We start from the raw sequence: 18,120 nt of genomic DNA on the forward strand, positions 1-18,120 counted from the left end.
CACTGTCCCTTTTCCTGCCCTGTGCTAGGCAGACATTTCATGGGACAGACGCAAGTAACGATCCCCGTAGGCTCACAGTCACACACCAAACCCCTGAGATTTCAAAAAGCATCCCAACAGGTTGCCCTGCAGGAGCATCCTCCCACCCTTCCCTGCCTTGCAGATGGCCTTTGCAGACCGAGGCAAGGCTCATTCATGGATGAGAGGGCATTTCCCACTGCTCCGAGCAGGGCAGCGTGCGGCAGGGTATGTGTTTGGACCACGTACTCCTCGCCGTGTCCCAGCCATCCTCATGGCTGCAGGAAGGGCTCTGTGGGGATGCTTGCACGCTGTCCTCTGCATGAGGATTTAAATGTGTGGTAAAGAAGAGTACAGTGATGCTGTCCCACCACCCATGAGGACAAGGCAACCAGCACATCCTCACGTACAAAGCCGTGCTGCAGCATCCCCTGTCAGAGCATCCTCCACTCTTCTCTTCCACGAGGCTGCCAGCACAGGAGGCTGACAGCAGCACAAGGAACCGAAGAGAGCCCGTTTTGGGACAGATGGGTACTCCCTGCTAGGCAGATGCCGTGCTGTGACCGGTGCCGCAGCCTTGTCCTCCCAGCCTTCTCGTCGTGGCCATCTGCTGCCTTGGCTGGGGCTCAGAGCCCGTCACGTTGCAGCAGTGCCGTAGCAGGGCTCCAGCCAAGCTGCCGGTGGTTCTGAGGTTATGGAGTGGTGCTGAGCTGGATGGCCACAAGGACGTGCAAACAACGGGGCGGTGGGACAAGGCCGACCCTGAGCCTGGGAGAGCCCCTCAGACCTTGCAAAAATACAGGCTTAAATTTTAGGTTGCTCTGTGGTGGGGTCCCAAAGAGACCACAAAGGCCCGGTAAGCACCGAGGGCAGGGCAGAGCTCTTCAGTTCATCACTCCCGGCCCCCGGGCTCAGGCACCTCCTTGTTCCCCCTGCCTGAGCTTCCTGTGGAGCTCCACAATGTGCACGCATCCAGACCCCTGCTCAGCTCCCTGAGATGCCGCTCAGCTCAGCAAACCCCGAGCCAGCAAAGTCCCACTGTTTATCGTTCCTCTCCCCAAACAGTTCTCTATCTCTGGAGCTTTGCTCTCCTATCTACTTTTTTGTACCCATTTTGCTTTCCCTTTCTTCCTCTGCCGGAGTGCAGAGCAGCGCAGGGCCATCGGAGATGAGATGAGTCAGGACAGATTCACAGGGGAAGGACAAAAAGCTCCCAGCCTTGAAGTCAGGTTCACTGCCTGTGTCACTGTTATTAAAAATAGATGAATGGCAGCGCTCTGTGCAGCGGAGGAGTGGCAGAGGAGATGTACTCTCCTGGGCTGTCAAGCAAATGCTCCTTCTGTCTGCCTGCGAGTCACCCAGCAGCATCTTCTGCTCTGGCAATTTCTTTTTTTTTTGTTTTCTCTGACTCATGAGATTTAATTTTCCTTTGATTAAAAAAAAGTGGTTTTAATGTTTCAGGCTTGGAGAGGAGGAGTGACTCACCTTGGCTTCTCTCTTCTGCACCAGGCAGTCAGCTCCCAGCGAGCTGAAACCCGCTCCCTTAAGGGTCGTTTGCCTTTGGGAGCAGCCCCTCTCAGCCCCTCTCAGCCCCGCAGCACTTCTGGAGCGGGGAGCAGCCATCCGGGGCTGCTGCTCTGGTCCCTCTACCCCAGCCCAACACCAATCATGCCCAACCATCCAAAAAAGCAGGTTTGCCAGGTGACACAGGGCAAGGCCAGCACAAGATGTGCACCATTAGTGCCCCACAGAGACCCAGCCCCAGCACTGAGCTGGTGCCTCTCTCCCAGCCAGCATCTCTCCTCCTCCTCCTCCCCGTGCCCTTTCCTCCCCCCAGCCCTTTTGCTCCCACTATTTTGTACTCACTTATTTTCTGTTACCCTCTTCTTCCTATTGAATGAAGATAATCAGAGTTACCATCCCTGGCCTGCTCCCTGCCTTGGCTGCCAGCCAGAAGCAAAAGGACAGGAACTAAATGAAGCCTCTGCAAAGAGAGTGAGACGGGGGCAGAAATCAGTGCCATGGGTTTTGAGCGTGAAACTTTCATTCAGGAAATATTCCAAGTCCTCGGGTTGCTACTCAGACCTGGCTGCTCTACGTGCTGATCAATTTTGCACGAGTGTTTTTGATCCTTGAGAACATCCCAGGGGACTAACCCTGAGCAATCCACAGCCCCTGCGTGATCCACACACAGAGGACTGCCACCCGCTGTCTAAGGGGAATATTTCTCTCCGTTCATGAGAAATCGGCAGTGCTCCAGCAGGACATTACAAAGTGCTCCCTCGTTTTGTTCCCCTCTCTGCGGTGGGGAAAGCATCACGCCGACACTGACACATTTCTCGCTCCCAGCCGCCCCATCCCTGCTACGGGGAGCCCAAGGTGTCTCATTAATGTGTTAATCATAACCCTAATGAGGAGTGCCGAGATCAGCTAAAGTAATAGCGCTGGCCTGCAGGGGGGCTCATCTGCACGGGTTTATCGTGCTGCTCACCAGCCCCTTTGGGGAACACCAGCCCAGGGCTCTCCTTGTCACCCAGCTGTTGAAAATCCCCCGTGCCACATACACACGCTTAATTAAAGCGGAGGGACCCGCAACCTTGACGACTGAGAGCCGCTGTCTAGAAGCCAGCTGAGACAGGTATAGCTTCGGTGTCTCCGGAGAGAGACCAGAGAAGCGACGTGGGTCAGAAGCACGCGGGCGTTGGACGTGCGCGTGGGTCGCATCCAGCCGAGGTCCCCGGGGTGTGCACCGCGAGGAGCGGAGGTGCCCTGGTCCCGCACACGGGGCTGGGCGGTGCCCGGTGCCCGGCAGCAGCAGGCTCCTGCAACTTCCCAAAATGTTGTAAATGCGCTTCAAATAATTCCCTTTAAGGACTGGGAAGTTTGTAAAGGCCCGATTACTTCTGCCTTAACGGGATGCCAGAAAACAGCGCGTCTACTTTGGGTGGCAGTAAGAGGTTAGAAATACATTTCCAAGAAGGGGGGGAGGTTTCATGGGCTTTTTGAAAGAGCCCACAGAAGACCGCGATTAGCACTGCTCTGGCACAGTCAGATCGCCCCCGCTCTCTTCTACCAGCCCCCAAAATGGAGGCAGAGCTACTGAGAAGCCGTGTTGGAGGGGGAAGGTGACCGCTGGGGGAACAAAATGACCTATTTCCACCTTCCTCCCCTGCACCATGGTGCTGCAGGCACATGTACCCAGGTGGAGGAAGGGACCCAAAGCCCCCCTCCACCACGGCAGCCCAAGAAAGGGTCAGCAAGGACTGTGCCATGGCCAAAAGGCACCTTCCCAAATCAGAGGAGCCCAAAACCTTCCTTACTAGTTTCTGTGAGTGCTGACGGGCAGGACGGGAGGGCTCGCACCAGCTGGGGCTGGAGGGGAAGCAGAGTGGCCGAGGGATTTGCAGGGGGATTTTTGGTCCTTCCAGAAAACAGCCCAGGTTGCAGGGTGCCTCGCCACAGCCAGCTTCGTACTGGGGCTGCTTCTTCAGAAATGCCAACCAGACGAAAGCGGTCAGACTTTCCAAAGGAAGGAAAGGCCGACCCAGCGGCTGTCTGGGCTTGCGCTCAGGCTGGGATTTCCTTCACCCAGCAAATATCTGGGGAAAGGGCCTGGCCTTTGCAGTGCCCAGACGGGGCTGGCCAGACCCCAAGAGGCCGGGCGGGACAGGGCTGCGGGATGCCCCGAGGAACCAGTCGTGGCACCCCCACTGCCCACCCAGGGCAGCATCCAGGGACATCTGGGGCACCCCGCTCCCAGCCCAGGCACCCCAAAGTGGCACAGGGACCCCAGGGGGACGCTGCCTGTTGTGCTTGGCCATCAACAACGTATGGGGCAGAAACGGGGGTGCTGGGCTCAACCGGGGGTACCAGAGGGGATGAGGGACCAGAGTGGGGGATGCTGAGGAGGGACCGGACCGGGGGTACCTGGACCGGACCGGGGGCGGGGAGGGGAACAAGGGACAAGGCAGGGGACGTCCGGGACGGGGACACCCGGGACCGGGGGTGCCAAGACCCAAAGGGAGCCGGTTCAAGCATGGGGTGGGTGTCAGCATCCCCCCTCCCCGCACACCCACCACCGGGGCCGCCCCACTTACCGGCCCGCCCCGCCCCGGCCCCGGCCCCGCCGCCGGTCCCGCCCCGCTCCCGCCCCGGTGCCGCCGGCGGAGGCAGCGCGGCTCGGCCCAGCATGGAGGGGACGCGGGGCGCCCTGCTCCGCCTCGCCGCCGTCTGCTGCCTGCTCTGCGCCCTGCCAGGTACCGGGGGCGGCCACCGGGCCGGGAGGACACCGGGATGGGATGGGGGGGGGAGAAATAAAGGGGGAGGATGAGGGGGTCCCGCCGGGCTCGCAGCACCGGGGGGTGGTGGGGGGCGCCGTCGGGGCTGGGGGCTCCGCCGCCCGCAGCCGGGACCCTGCGGGGCGCGCCCCGAAATTTGGGCAAACCCCGAGCGCTTGGGGGGGGGCGAGGAGGGGGTGCCCGGGGGGGGTCGCCCCGAGGAGCCGAGCTCCGGTCCCCGGCCCGAGCCTCGGAGCCGGCACCGAGGGGACCGGGGACAAAGCGGGAGGAGAGGCGGCGGCGACCCCCGGAGCCGCATGGGGGGAGCCCCCCCCCGGTAGCCCGAGCCCCCTCCCCCGGTAGCCCCGTCCCCACGTGGGCTCGCAGCGTCGCGCTGGCGGCCACGCGGCGGGGCAGGAGCCGTCGCCATCCCCCTGGCCGTGGCAGTGACAAAGCGGGGGGGGGGGGGGGGGGGGGGGGGGGGGGGGGGGGGCTCGCCTCGGCGGCTCGGCGAGCAAGCGTGGTCCCTGTGCTTTGCTGCTAAGAGAAAAGGAAAAAGAAAAGAAAAAAAAAACTCAGCCAGACCCCGATCGGGTCACAGCGCGGCAAAGGGCAGCAGTTGGGGATGAAAGGAGACGGCTTTTTTTTTTTTTTTTTTTTTTTTTTTTTTTAATGCATTTTTGCCTCTAATAACCAGCCGGCTGGTAGGAGCCCCCCCGTGGGTGCCCGGCACTGGGAGCGGCTGAGGTTTTGAGCAGGAGCTCAGGCTGAGGTTTCGCGCCCCGGATGCGGTTTGTCTGGGTTTGAGGCTGAGCACGGTGAAGCGGTCCCAAACCAGACCCCATTATGTTGGCAAAGCCCTGCGTAATGCCGTGCTGCCCGTGCGAGGGTGGCCGTGCCGTTACGGGGTGCAGCAGTGCAGGAGCTCAGGGCTGCTGCTGCCTGAGCTGGCCCCGTCTCGCACGCCGGGGTACCCCAGGGAGCTGCCTTCCTCTGCTGGCTCGTAGGAGCCCTCTTGCTGCAACGTCCAAGACTCAAAGCGCTGGGACGTGCCAGAATTAACATTGCGCTGGACTTCCCCTGGGTTGTTTCGTGCCTAATATCCCAATCCCGGTGTCCCTTGGTGGCCTCAGGAAATGGCACCTATGCGGCCGGCCTGGCCCTCGTCCTCGCAGCTTTTGGATCTGCTAGCTAGTCCCAGCCCCAACTTGGGAGAGCAAATATTTTGTGAAATAGATGGCACGGAAGAGCTGCCACCAGTAACGAAAACCACATGGCAAGCTCAGTCCTTAACGAGACAGCAGAGAATCCCAACAGGACAGGGATGGTGGAAAGGGGTCACCCTGAGGTTGGCCCCAAAGCCAACAGCCACCCCACAAACCTGCCCAAAACCAGGCACCCAGATGGGTCTCTGCCCTGCTCCCAGCACCGATCCTCTTTGCCCCCCCTCTGGCCGTGTTTGCCGTGGGGCCAGACAGGGGCTGGTGCTGCCGTGTCCCCTGCGCTCTGCCCACCCCAGCTCTCAATGCAGCCTTTCTTTGCTGCCTGCGGAAATCCACTTCCTCCGGCACCATTAGCCTTAAATATAAACCCCTGGTGTAGCTTTGGGCTGGGCATTTTGCTGCCTCCCCTCTTCACACCGAGCTGCCTTGCAAGCAGAGGGCACAGCGCAGGGCTGCGGGCAGCACAAGTGGAGGGAGCCCCGCTTGTGGGTGCCTGGGGTTGTGCGTGCAGGCAACATGCCCCCCAGACGTGCCATGGGTGCCATTTACACACACGCTCTCTCCTCCCCGTCCATCAGGACCCTGATGGCACATGCTTGAAGCACTCGCCTCCTTCAGCTCCCTTGGCCCCATCCCTCCACACCAAGGGGAGCCGGGAAGAGCCGAAGGACGGACGCAGTCACTGCTGGGGTTTCTGTGGGGCTGCCACGCGGTGATGCCGTGCTCTGCAGGGCAGCTCTCGTAAGGTCTGGGGCCCAAGCAGCCCTGCAGGCTCTCCTCCAGCTCATAGCACACTGTCTAGGCTCCCTGCTGACATGGGGCTGCTATTAAGGCAACCGGCTAATTAATTTTCTCCTAGTGACATGAGTGCTTCCTCCACTGCAGCTGTGGCTCCTGAAGTAATCAGGGCTGGGGCCGGCTGATGCCAGATCTCCCTGCTGTTGCTGTGTTTATTGGGGTCTGCAGCCCCAGACGAGGGCAGGCGTTGGGTGCTGGCCGTGCTCCCAGCAGTCCTGGGCAAAGGCATCTTCATCACAGCTCAGTCCTCGTCCTCGGGTACAGAGCAACCAGTGCGGGAGCCTCCCGGACACCTTCCTGCCAAGCAGGGTGCTTTGTAGCTGCATGCGGCCAGTGGAAAATAACTGGCTGGGGAAATGGTGGTGGCCAGGCAAAGCCACGACTTGCACCTCCCCAGCACAGGCTCCGGCACTGCTGCATGCCCTGGGCATGTCTGTGCCTTGGGTTGTTTTTTTTTTTTTTTTGGCTTTTCCTGGTATTGGAGAACTCGCGCTTGGCATTTTTGTCGCTGTTCCCAGGTCTGCTCATCTCTGCTCTCGCAGCTCTCCCTCTGCCCATCTCTGCTGTGCCACCGTGGTCCGGTGCCCCCATCCCAAATGCAGTGCCACCACGCTCCTGCTTCCCCTTTTTGCTCCCCAGGGGCTCACACCTCAGGCCCGGCATCTGCAGATGCCCTGGGGAAGCATCCTCCTGCCTGCCCAGGCAGGTTGGGCGCTGAGCTGTCCTTCCCCGGTGCTGCACTCGCTCAGCACCCTGTATCTAATCTGAGCCCCGTCTCGTGCTCAGCTCGAGGCCGTCTGCCTATCGGGCTGGAAGGAGCTTCTCGGTCAGGAGACCTGGTTTCTATTCCTGTCCCTTACACCACAGCCCTCGTTTTGCAACGCGCCTGGCCTGGCCAGCTTCCAGAGCTGCGCTGGGCGCTCGGCACCTCTAGCTCAGCTCCCTCGGTTCTGCTGCCTGCGCAACAGGGCACGGCACGGCTCAGCTCGCGGGGGCCCCGTGGGTGGTGTGAATTAACTTGTGATGTGCAAGGGCGCTTCTGTGGTCCCCAGGTGGGCTGCAAGGACGGATCTGTCCCTGCGCCCCACGCCTGGGACTCCCTGCGGCACCCAGAGCCTGTTCAGCCCCTCTCTGCTGCGACACAGACAGGGACAGTCCCGGCATCAGCCCTGGTAGGGATCCTGCTGGAACCTGCTGCAAATTCAGCCTGGTGGCATCCCACCTCCACCGAGGTCCTGCGAGGGATCAGACTGGGACCGAGCGTACAAAGCAGCTGCCCTTTGCCGCGGGTCTGTGTCTGTGAGCCTCATGTTGCCATGGGGAGGGTGTTTGTTCTGCGGCATCCCTGGGCGCATCCGGCACCCACCCGAAGGGCTCCCGACGCCTCCGCCACCTGGGTTCCTTAATTCTGGGCTCTGAGGTCAGGCTGGGCTGCTATCTGATCAGCAGACACTCCGGTTCTGCTTTTAAATGAAATTAAGAGCCTTGGTTTTAAATCCCACTTATATGGCTTTACGTGCATTTATGCTTAAGCTCCTTCTCCTTGAAGAGGTTGTTTAATTACCCTTGGTTGGTAACCATCAAGATGTAATAACTGGCAACAAAAGATAATTTCTGCACTTAATGGAGTACTTTGCTAAGCAAGAGGATATAATTGCTTAAATACATATAGGTTACAGCTTAGGCTGTTACTCTTTAAATGTTATCTTAATTTTGCATTTTACTATATCGTTTGTGACCTGAGCTGTTACGCTTAAATGGAAACTGGATTCAGTTAGTGCACAAAAATAGCATTTTGGAAGGTTTTGGGTGCCTTCTCTGTGAATCAGAGTAGTGGTTTCACAGTCATTCCGTAGGAAGCTGATTCAAGTGAGTGCCATCCGCAGCCAGTGACAGCCTGCGTGGGGGGATAGATACATCAGCACCAGGGAGCCCCGCTCCGATCGGCACTTATAGTGAAATCCTGGGTGGATCCTTTCTCTTCTTTGCTCTCAGCTCTCGTCTGCGTCTCCGTGGGCCCCTTCTAGCGGTGACTGCGGGCTGCACCCTGGTGCTCTGCCCTCTCAAGCCCCTGCAACCAGCCTGCCACTGGCTTCCCTCCCCTACGTGACTCCTACATCTCACCCTGGGCTCGCTCTAAGAGGGATTTTAGAAACGGTGGTAAAGCCTGTGAATTGGAGCTGGATTTATGTTGACCCTCGGGGAGCTCAGGCTGCTGTTTCTGGCTGAGAGGGGGGTGCAGAAGACACCTCTGAGACTTGGACAGGTTTGTGGACACGCTTGTCCACAGGCTGGTCCAGCTGTGGTCCCCGCTCTGTCTCACTGCCCTGTTTTATTCCGAGAAACAAATACAGGGTGGGGTGGCTGCCGTGGCAGAGGTGAGACCTGGCTGGACGGAGGAGACGTCCCCGCTCTGTGTGCTGCCCTGAGAGCAGCGGTGCCCTGTCCTGGTTGTATGTGCTCGTACAAACGTTCCTCGGCCCCTCGCTTGGCCCCAGCCCCGAAGCTTGGGCAGGGAGTGCAAAGCAGGAACAGCCCTGTCTCCTGCAGAGCTGGCTTCCTTCACTCTGGCATATTTATACCACGTCTGCTGCAGAGCTGGTGGGAGCACGGCTGATGTGTGGAGGTCCGTCAGTGTTGTCGTTGCAGCCCTGGAGAGGGGCTGGAGCCGGGGGCTGATGCTCGGAGCCCTCCTTTCCCTTGCAAAGCAGGGAGCGTTTCCCACCCCTCTCCAAGACGGGGGCTTCTTGGCTGGCTGCAACCCTCCTCCCTCAGGGCCTCTCTCTTCCTTCGCCCCTCTCGGTTCCCAGACAGAGGTCACTGCAGTCAGCACTATCTGATGGGAGCTGCCGCTCCATTTCCACCAGCCCTGCCCCGATGTGGTCTGAGATCGCTGGTTCTCACCAAACACACTGAGCCTGGTGGTGAGCACAGACCCAGGGGCAGGACAGCCAGAGGCCAGCCAGCCAGCTCTGTGTTAGCAGGAACTGCAGCATAACCGAACCAAACCTCCCCGTGGTTCCCCATCAGGGAAACAGAGATGCTGTTATTATCGGAGCTCGTGCAGCTGGTCTGGCTTCTTCACTCGCAGTGCGGCTGTTGTCGCTTCATTATGATCCGAGGGTGACTGCGCCTTCACCAGCTGTCTTGGTGTGCTGCAGCTGTGGTGCCTTGGAGGATCCCAGGGAGGGTGAAGTGTCTGCACTAACTCCTTCCCTTCCCATCTGAGAGAAGGGCCTGGTTCCCTCGTCCACAGGAGGTGATGAGGACGATGCCGTAGGCAATGCAGCCGCAGCCTGCCTGGCATCTGGTGCAGGAAGCAGAGCTCCTCCAGGAAGATGCCAGAGTAACGAGCTCTGACCTGCATCCCTGTAAGTAGCTAATAAACATCTGAAATCATCATCACTTAGCGACTGGAGCAGCAGCCACGCTGCTGGAGCTGGGGATTTTCGGAATTAGAGGGCACCGGGGATCCAGAGCGGAGCAGGGGTTGGATCCCGGAGGATCACAGCTGGTGTGGAGTTTGCTGGGTCTCATCCAGCGCAGCCAGCCTCTGTGGCTTCGCAGCAGAGCCGTGCTCTGCCCCGCTGCACTGCATGCTTTGCTCCAGAGCTGGGTGGGAGTGGGTTGCAGTTGGTGCCTGTTTCCATGATAAAACTGGGGGAATCAAAGCTGGGACATCAAACCAACAATGTCGCAAATCTTAATGCAAAACCCTGGACGGGTATTTTTAATTTAAAACAAAACTAAAGAAAAACTCACTGGTGCTTGTGCTCTTTAGCATCCACGTGCTGACAAGCTCCAAATTGCAGACAACAGGTACTGCCCCTGGTGTTTGCCTTGGTGGCTTGTGCTGGCTTTGGATGTGCCCTTACTCTTAGAAGCTGATAGACAGTGACGGTGATCTTTTGTCTGTCTGTCCCTGAGTGACCAGGATTTGCTCCCTGTCTTTTGTCTGTTTGTCCATCTTATGGCTCTTGCCTTGTTCACTATCTTCTCACAGTCATCTCCTAATGGCTTGAGTTTTTGTGTTAGCTTGGTTTAGGCTCTCCTTTTTTTTCAGGCTCTCCTTTGTTTCCTGAACTGGTGTGCTGACTTGTGCTGGGCTCGGTGACATGCTAATCCAGGTGCCATCAACTCCTGCGGTGCTCAAAGGCCCCCGAGGGCATCCCTGCTGCCCAAGCTGTTCCCATTCCTGTTCCATACCTGCCAATTTTAACATTTCTACCGCAGTTCTCTGCAAACTGGGTTTTACATGTTGTGGTGTTACAGCACACCCATTCAGGCTGCTGCTATAGCACAAACCTTCCTGAAAGGGTCCCGCTACGTCCCTGTTGGATGCGGGGCCGGAGCAGTGTGTGCTACTGGGCACCGCTTCCATGGCAGTCACGGGCACTGGGCAATTCTGTGGGAAAGAGCCGTGTGGCTCCTCGTGGAGAAAAGTTTAGGGAAATTTTGCTCCCATCAGCATTTCTTGTCACAGACAGCAGGGAGCTGTGTTACAGCAGGACCGGGGTAGTGTTGTTAGCAGGATGAGGGGAGCTGCTTGGCCCCACAAACCCTCCTGCCCCACAGCACCTCCCAGCAGGGATGCCAGCTCCTGTACAGGGCCCAGACTCATCCTCCTTCCCCCTGCTTTTCCTTTCCGAGTCAGAAAGACAGCACAGCCATTTCAGAGGCACTTGTTCTTGTGCAAGACAGCTCTCCCCAGATCTTTCCTCCGCGTGACCCCGATCGCAGCTTGCCCACCCCGTGGGAGGCTGGCCCAGGCACAGGCCAGTGATTCAAAGCAGCACATAGCCAGGCTCGCTGCTGGCCGGGCACCTGGCCACCGCCTTTCCTGTTTACCCCGCAGCAACAGCACAGCTCTGTGTGCGCCTCGCCGCGCGGGAGCAGGTAGCCACGTGTTTACTGAGCATCTGCCTCTGCCCGGCCAAGGGCCTTCAGCGCTGCCCAGCCTGGGCTCCGGAGCTGCTGGGATCTCGCCTAGTTGGCAGCTCACTGAATAAGCAATGCTGGCTTTCGGGCTGGAAATTGTCACATGAAGAGCTGTGATCCCGGGGCATGCGGTGCCCAGCTCTTTTCTTTCCGGGTGTTACTATGTCCTATACCTTCCTCCATTTCAGAGAGCAGCTCGCTTTGTTTAGAAGCGTGTTCTGGCCGGCCACGGCCAACAGGCAACACCAAAGGGAGCATCACTTACACCTTTGGCCCTTCATGTTTAAGTTGCCCCAACTGGGGCTCCTCTCGAGAGCCTGTTCTCCGAATGTGCCTAGCGGGGCCGAGCTGCTCGTGCTTCCCCCGCGGGAGCCCTCATGGGACTGGGGCCCGGGCCGGGGAAGCGCAGCTCTGTCAGGCTGCTCCTAGGTTTTGAATTCTCCAGCTGGTTGGGGTACTGCGAAAGCCTCTCTCTCTCGAGATGCATTGTGTCTTTTTTTAGGGCCTGTTAAGTGCTGTAGCTGGAGAAGAGCTCTGATAACTGTGTCCTTTCTGAAGAGCTTTTAAAAACTGCTGTGGATTTCACAAGGCCTTTGTACTAGAGTGGGCTGCTTTGTCCGTGGGTGAACGTCTCTTGGTTACGGCATCTGCCTCGGATGCTTCTCCGCTATGGAGAGCATGGGCGTGAAGATGGATTTCCTTCAGTACCCTTATATTTTTCTGCAGTTGGCTCATCATGCCTCAGTGGCTTAGGTAGAAACATGGGACAGAAATAGTGAAAATATTGGCCATGCGATGTTCTTAAGTGGTCTGGAAAGTCCATCCTGATGTAACTATATTCCTCTGTGTGTTTTTTTTCCTGTTTACACACCTCAAAAACCCTCACAGGGTCCATGTTTGTGAACGGCAGTGTAAGAGCTTTGTGGCTTCCCTCCTCCCGCGTGCTGTCACACTGTCTAGGGGATCCTTGCCCGCTGCAGGTCCCTGCCTGCTGTAGGGGGAGGCTGAGCAGCTCCCCAGTCCTGTGACAGCAGAACACTGTCGCACTTTATGGTGATGATGCGTTCTTAAATAGCTCGTGAAGGCAGCTCCCAAAGCACACCACCAGCTGCTTTACAGCTCTGTAGTACTCTTTAGCTCTGCATTTTACCTTTCCCTCCAACAGCAAGCCCACACTTCTCAGATGACTAGCAATATACTCCTTACCCTCGCCAGACACAAACTTTTTAAACATCAGTTTTCTACAATTCCTCTAGCAAGGGGAGACAGAGGATCTACTTCTACTTTTTCCCCATTTGTATTTTTTCTACACCACTTCTGACTCGTCTTTACTTTCTCAATCACATCCTCTAAAAAGGTTCCAAAGGTGCTCTGGGGCAGAAGGGGTAGAGATGGTGACCCCACAGAGCAGGAACACAGGATGGAGAGGGAGGAGGGTGAAGACAGGTTCCCTAGAGCAGGGAGGCCAGGAGGGCAGGGAGGCTCTTTGAACCCCTTCCCCAAGTACAAATCTGTGCTGGATTTGGAGTTAACAAGATGGAAAGATTCAGTCCCTGGCTTCCCTCTCTGTTTCTTCTTTCAGTGTGGGATCTCTGTAACACTTCTCAGCATTTCTTAACTCTCTTCCCTAGGAGAAGGAGAGAACACAACAGAGACCTCGGTGACAACACCTTTTCTTAGCACCACGCCAACCTCTCATCAGCTCAGGGAAACCTCTGACCTCAGTCCAGACACTACTGCTGTTCCAGAGACAAGTTTGGGGAAAAACGTAACTGCTGCAACACTCAATGTCACTGGAGTCACCAATGCGGAGGCGGAGGATGCCTCTATCTCTGCCACCACCGTGGCAGGAACCGAGGGAGAGAGACTGCAGGCTTCCGCTACTGCCAGCCCCACAGACATCCCAGTTACACAACATGAGCACCACAACGTGAGCTCGTCAGATAACAGCAGCACTGAAATCCCCTCCCCTGCCCTGACAGCCAGTACTCTGGAAGAAAATCAGCCTGACCGTGAAGTGACGGAGCCTTTCAGCACAACCGAAGAAATGGATGATGCCAGCAGTACAACCCCAACAACTCCTCTGAACAGCGTGCTCGGTGAGGTTTTGCCTTTCCTGACTGTGCAGAAAGTCCTGCCCCAAAGATGCACAACCCAGGAACTTATGGTGCTGAACGTCCTTCTGCTTCTGTGAACTCTTGTGGGAACTGGAGAGGGGGGCGGAATTGGGAAGAGCCATTAGGTCTGTCCCGTTCAGTGGGACTGACTTGCAGAGTTGCTGTGAGTTCAGCATCCTCCTTGCAAACCCTGTTACTTGTGGCATTAATTCTGTTGGCTGCTTGCTGATGAGGATGTTGATGGTGTGTGGGGAAGGCCTTTGTACATCTCTTCCTGACCAGTGCTCCTCAGCTGGGCTGGGGGCCTGACAGGAGCCTTCCCTGCTGCCTCCTCTGTCATAAGGCATGGGGATGGGCAGGCACAAGCAGCAGCCCACCCTCCCTGGGCTATCATGGGAACCCGTACTTTAAATTCAGATCTCCCTGGGCAGCCTGAGGGTTGGCTCTGAGGGGCTGGGATCCCATTCTCAGCCACTTCGGGGTTGTCACCCCCCCGAGGCATGGCACATATCGATTGGCCGTTGATTTGCATGGTGTTTGTGCACAAGGGTATCCTTCGCCCTGGTTGTGTCACGGGGTCCCACTGCGCTGTGGCACAGCCTCAGGGGATGTTGCTACCCAGTTGCTGGGCAGCCCCTTTGTGCTCCCCATAAGGAGGGATAACCAACATTTCCCGGTTTCTTGCTCTGGGGTGATCTCCAGCTCTGTGCAGAGCTGTTAGAGGTTTCCCTACTTGTCCTTTGTCCACAGAGGACAGAACTAGCAGGGCCGGCTGAGGTTGGCTGACATTGCGGACTGGCACATAGGAAAACCAAGAGAACTTTCTAGCACTGTGCCCCGCAGTGTGGCTCTGCTGTGTCTGCACTCTGTGTCTGCTTGTTTTCTGGAGGGTTATCAGAAAGCTGATTTTCCCATAGTCCCCATCTGCCTTCTTTACAGCCTTGCTTCTGTTTTGTCCAGTCCCACAGCACTTGTAGTCTATCCTTTGAAATGATCATTTGTCCCTATTTTGTTTTTCCCTATTTTTCCCTATTTTGCAGCAACCACCAACAGCTCTCAGCTGGGGCCTTCAGACAGACAGACCGTGGGGCCCACAGAGGCAAGGTCTGAAACCAGGCCAGGAACAAGCCCTGTGGGTGCCACAGAGGTGAGCACCATGGAGCCCAGAACCTCCTCTGCTCCCGTCTCCACTGTAGGGAGCACATCCTCTGCTACTGCCTCCGGTACTGTCACAGCGAGACCCCCCGTGAGCAGCTCCGCCACAAGCATAGCCGCCAGCCCCACCAGCACATCTCCACCGGAGCACCCCTTAGAGCCCATGCATGAGAAAGCTTCTGTGTTGGATGTTGGTGATGATGAAAACCCAGGTAAATGCTCTGCTTTTGTCCCTGCTCTCACAAAACATGGCAAAGGGTTGGGCATACCTTATATTTCCTCTCAGTCTCACTGAGCAGAACTAGAAAAGAGAGGGCTTTGCTACTCCAGCCTGTGAAGGCTTTCCTTTGGCCTCATTGCCTTGGTGTCCTTGCAGAGCTACCTAGTTCTCCTTTGGCTGATACAACGAGGGCTGATCCCTTGGTAATCGCAGTGATCTCCGTCTTCATCGTCATGGTGGGCATCCTCGGCCTGGTGGGCTTCCTGCGATACCGCCAGCACAACAGCCGCATGGAGTTCCGGCGCCTCCAGGACCTCCCCATGGTGAGCGATGCCTTCAGCGCAGCCTGACGTGGTCTGGCTTCGTACTGGCTTTTGTCTTCTAAGCAGTTCCCCTATTAGCAATGTTTTGGGGTATTTGGGGAAAGGATGCTGATCACAACCCCTGCTCCCTCTTAGGTCCCTCTCCTTCCCACCAGGGTTTGCTTTGAGGTGACAGATCTCAAGGGTGACAGCTAAAGAAGCAATCTGCCTTCCCCTCACTCTACAGGAGAACACTAAGAGGTTAAACAGAGAGGAAGGGGAGCACCATCCGAACTTCCCCTGAAACAGCACCTTCCTATCCTCTTCTCCTGTGTTCTGATGTATTTGCCTTGTGACTATGACGAAGCAGGCTCTGTGCTCTATTCCAGGGGTGGGACAGGTTTACTGCTGCTGTCCTGCAGCTAGCAAGCAAGCTGATGCTGTCACAGCTTGAGTGGAGTTCTCCACAGCCAGTTTTCCACATCCTCTCCCTGCATGCACCTCTTCTCTCCCAGAGCTTCATTAAAAGGGAAGAGTGACTGTCCAAAGATCCGGGAACTGCACAGGGACAATATTTGTGTTGATGGCTGGGCAAATATCCCTGCTGTGACAGTGTGGATGGTGAGGCTGGGGCTGTATGCCATCATGCACGTTAAAACACGCTTTTCTCTGCTTCCAGGATGACATGATGGAGGACACTCCCCTCTCACTCTACAGCTACTAGGCACCCAGGCTGTCCTCCGCCTGGCAGGCTGAACTTCCCAGAGGAGAAGGCCTTGAGGACTTGGTCCCAGACAATCTGCTGACGAATGAGGGGGCTCTGACTTGCACACAACTGAAAGAATATTTTTTTTCAGGCGGCTTTTGGTTTTAGATTTTTTAAATAGTTCGTTGTTGAAGTTTTTATGTTGGGAATCAGAGCCCAGGTTTGGCTTATTCCTCCAGGCTCTCCTCAAAAAGATGCCCCGAAGAGGTGCCTCCTCCTTTTTGTGTGGTGACCGATTAGCCAAGACAACTTTGACCATCACATTCTGCATGGAGTTCTGTCCATCTTTGCAGCTGCTGCTTTCAAAGGAGATGGGCAAGTGATCCATGCAAAAGCTGTTACACTGATGGGGTCAGCAAAGTGCTAGCAAAGGAGACTGCTGTTTTCTGAGGGATCCAAGGATGAGAAGATCGGTTCTCTTAGGCTCCCTCTTGTTCTGTGTTTTTAAGTATTTTTTTTTCCTTGCACTTTTTTTTGCTCCTGTTTCAGCTTTAGTCCTGGGCTTGACACTGCACATCCTGAAACACCTGCTGGGAGGGTGACAGACTACTCTGCTTCCTTCCTACATGCATACCTTTTCTCTTTTAGGGAAAACAGTTGTGTGGCCACTAGAGAAGCACCCTCGCTACCTATGTTGCTTTGAAGTTGCTGGAAGGAAATGAGCATGATTTTAGCTCAACAGGGCTTGACAGAACTCAGTCTATTGCCAACTAGACACACTAATTTGGTCTCACCAAACTTAGGAAACTGGGTCTCCCGTACTTGACATTTTTAGCATATGCATAACTCCTTGCTCAGGCTCCGAAGTGCTTTAGTCCAATTTCCTGTCTGGATTGACACGTGCCTTTCCTCAGGTACCTGCCATTTTGCTGCTAGCATCTGGTTTCTGAAAATTGTTGTACAAATCTAGCTCTGCACTGTCCCTCCTCTGTCAGTGCAAGGCCAAAGCTCCTTTACCTTTTAATGTTGTTTTTTGAGCCAGTTAGTGTCATGAGGACATATGCTGGATGTAGGTGCCTTCTTCCCCTTCCCTTTCTAGGTGTTAGGCTGATTAGATTCTGCGTTTTTGCCTCAAAATATCACTGCTGTAAACTGCAAGACTTTTAAGGTCCTTCAGAGAAACCCAGAGACCAGAGTCTCTGAGTGCAAGTCCGGATCTTCAGATGCCCTCACTTCAAAAAGACCAGATAGTGCATGACATGGAAGTATTCATGTAATTAGTACCTGCTCCTGTTTTTTAATTCACATTTGACTGCAGGTAAAGAGAAACACATGCCTTCTCTAGAGTGTTTGATTTTTGACTAAGGCAGTTGTTCCCTTGGGATACAGCAAGGACTAGAAGTTATCTACCACATTGCTCTTAGAAGCCTCTGTCTCTCCTCTCCTTTCAGTAGCAACACGTGGACCCCACAAAGGACGGATAGACTCACAAAGTAGCTACTTTTTTCCAGTTCTGTTATTGCTTTTCTTAGCAGGGAAAGGGGAATTTGCCCATCAGCAGGGCTCAAATTATCTGCAAGGCTCAAAGGTGGAGCAGAACTGGTCTGGGCCAAATAGATGAACTGGGTAAAGCAGCAGTTCCTCCTTCCTGCGGTACTACTTCCGAAGTGGCTGACAAATGGCTGTGGTGCAGTTCAGATTCAGCTGTTGGCTTTGGCCTTGCATCTGTTTATTGTAAGGATGCCCAGTACAATAGGGAAGAACAGTTGGTTCTCTCCTACTATTACTGCATGAAAACTAAAGGGCAATTGTCACAGCTCCAAAGCTTTTGTATCAAGCATTGTCTGCACAGAGCAATCTCCCTAGCTACAGACTTGTTTCCCCTGCCGGAGGGCAGGGTGCTACTGGTTTTTCGCACAAAGAGAGGCAAGTTAGTGGTGGAAAATAGAACTCCATCCTGGCTGGAACTGGTGCAGGCTGGCATAGCTGGAAGGTGTCTCTGCACAAAACCAAAAGGGCAGGGGCTGGCTGTTCTGGCTTCCCACACGTTGCTGTCCAGGGGAAAGGGGTGAGGAGGAAAACTCACCCAACACCAAAGTGCAACTTTCTTTGTAAAATATGTTTATAGTGGATTTTTTTTCTGCAATAAAGTTACAAATGCCAAAGGTGCCCCTGGTTCTCATATTTTCATATGGTCAAATTAGATATAATCTGTCTTAGAGGGACACACTAGACCAAATAATCTAACATACGCACTTTTAGACTGTCCCTTGCCTCTAACTGAAGCTACCCTTATTGTCTTCTGTTGTCAACTGCAACCCCAAACTCTATTTACAGAAATATTTTCAAAGCCAGTCTAATCCAAG

At 55.7% G+C, this 18,120-nt stretch overlaps 1 protein-coding gene across 1 annotated transcript; it reads left to right on the forward strand.

Moving 5' to 3' along the window:
- Nucleotides 1–4,143: 4,143 nt before the first annotated feature.
- Nucleotides 4,144–17,923, forward strand: LOC118243257 (mucin-5AC-like). The gene is made up of 5 exons (XM_035537133.2): nt 4,144–4,274; nt 12,886–13,353; nt 14,412–14,738; nt 14,903–15,069; nt 15,728–17,923. Exons 1-5 carry the CDS (start codon nt 4,208–4,210, stop codon nt 15,770–15,772), a joined length of 1,074 nt encoding a protein of 357 aa, XP_035393026.1. The 5' UTR covers nt 4,144–4,207; the 3' UTR covers nt 15,773–17,923.
- Nucleotides 17,924–18,120: the final 197 nt, after the last annotated feature.

This window comes from Cygnus atratus, chromosome 8 (genome assembly GCF_013377495.2).
Source record: "Cygnus atratus isolate AKBS03 ecotype Queensland, Australia chromosome 8, CAtr_DNAZoo_HiC_assembly, whole genome shotgun sequence".
Classification (NCBI taxonomy): Eukaryota; Metazoa; Chordata; class Aves; order Anseriformes; family Anatidae; genus Cygnus; species Cygnus atratus.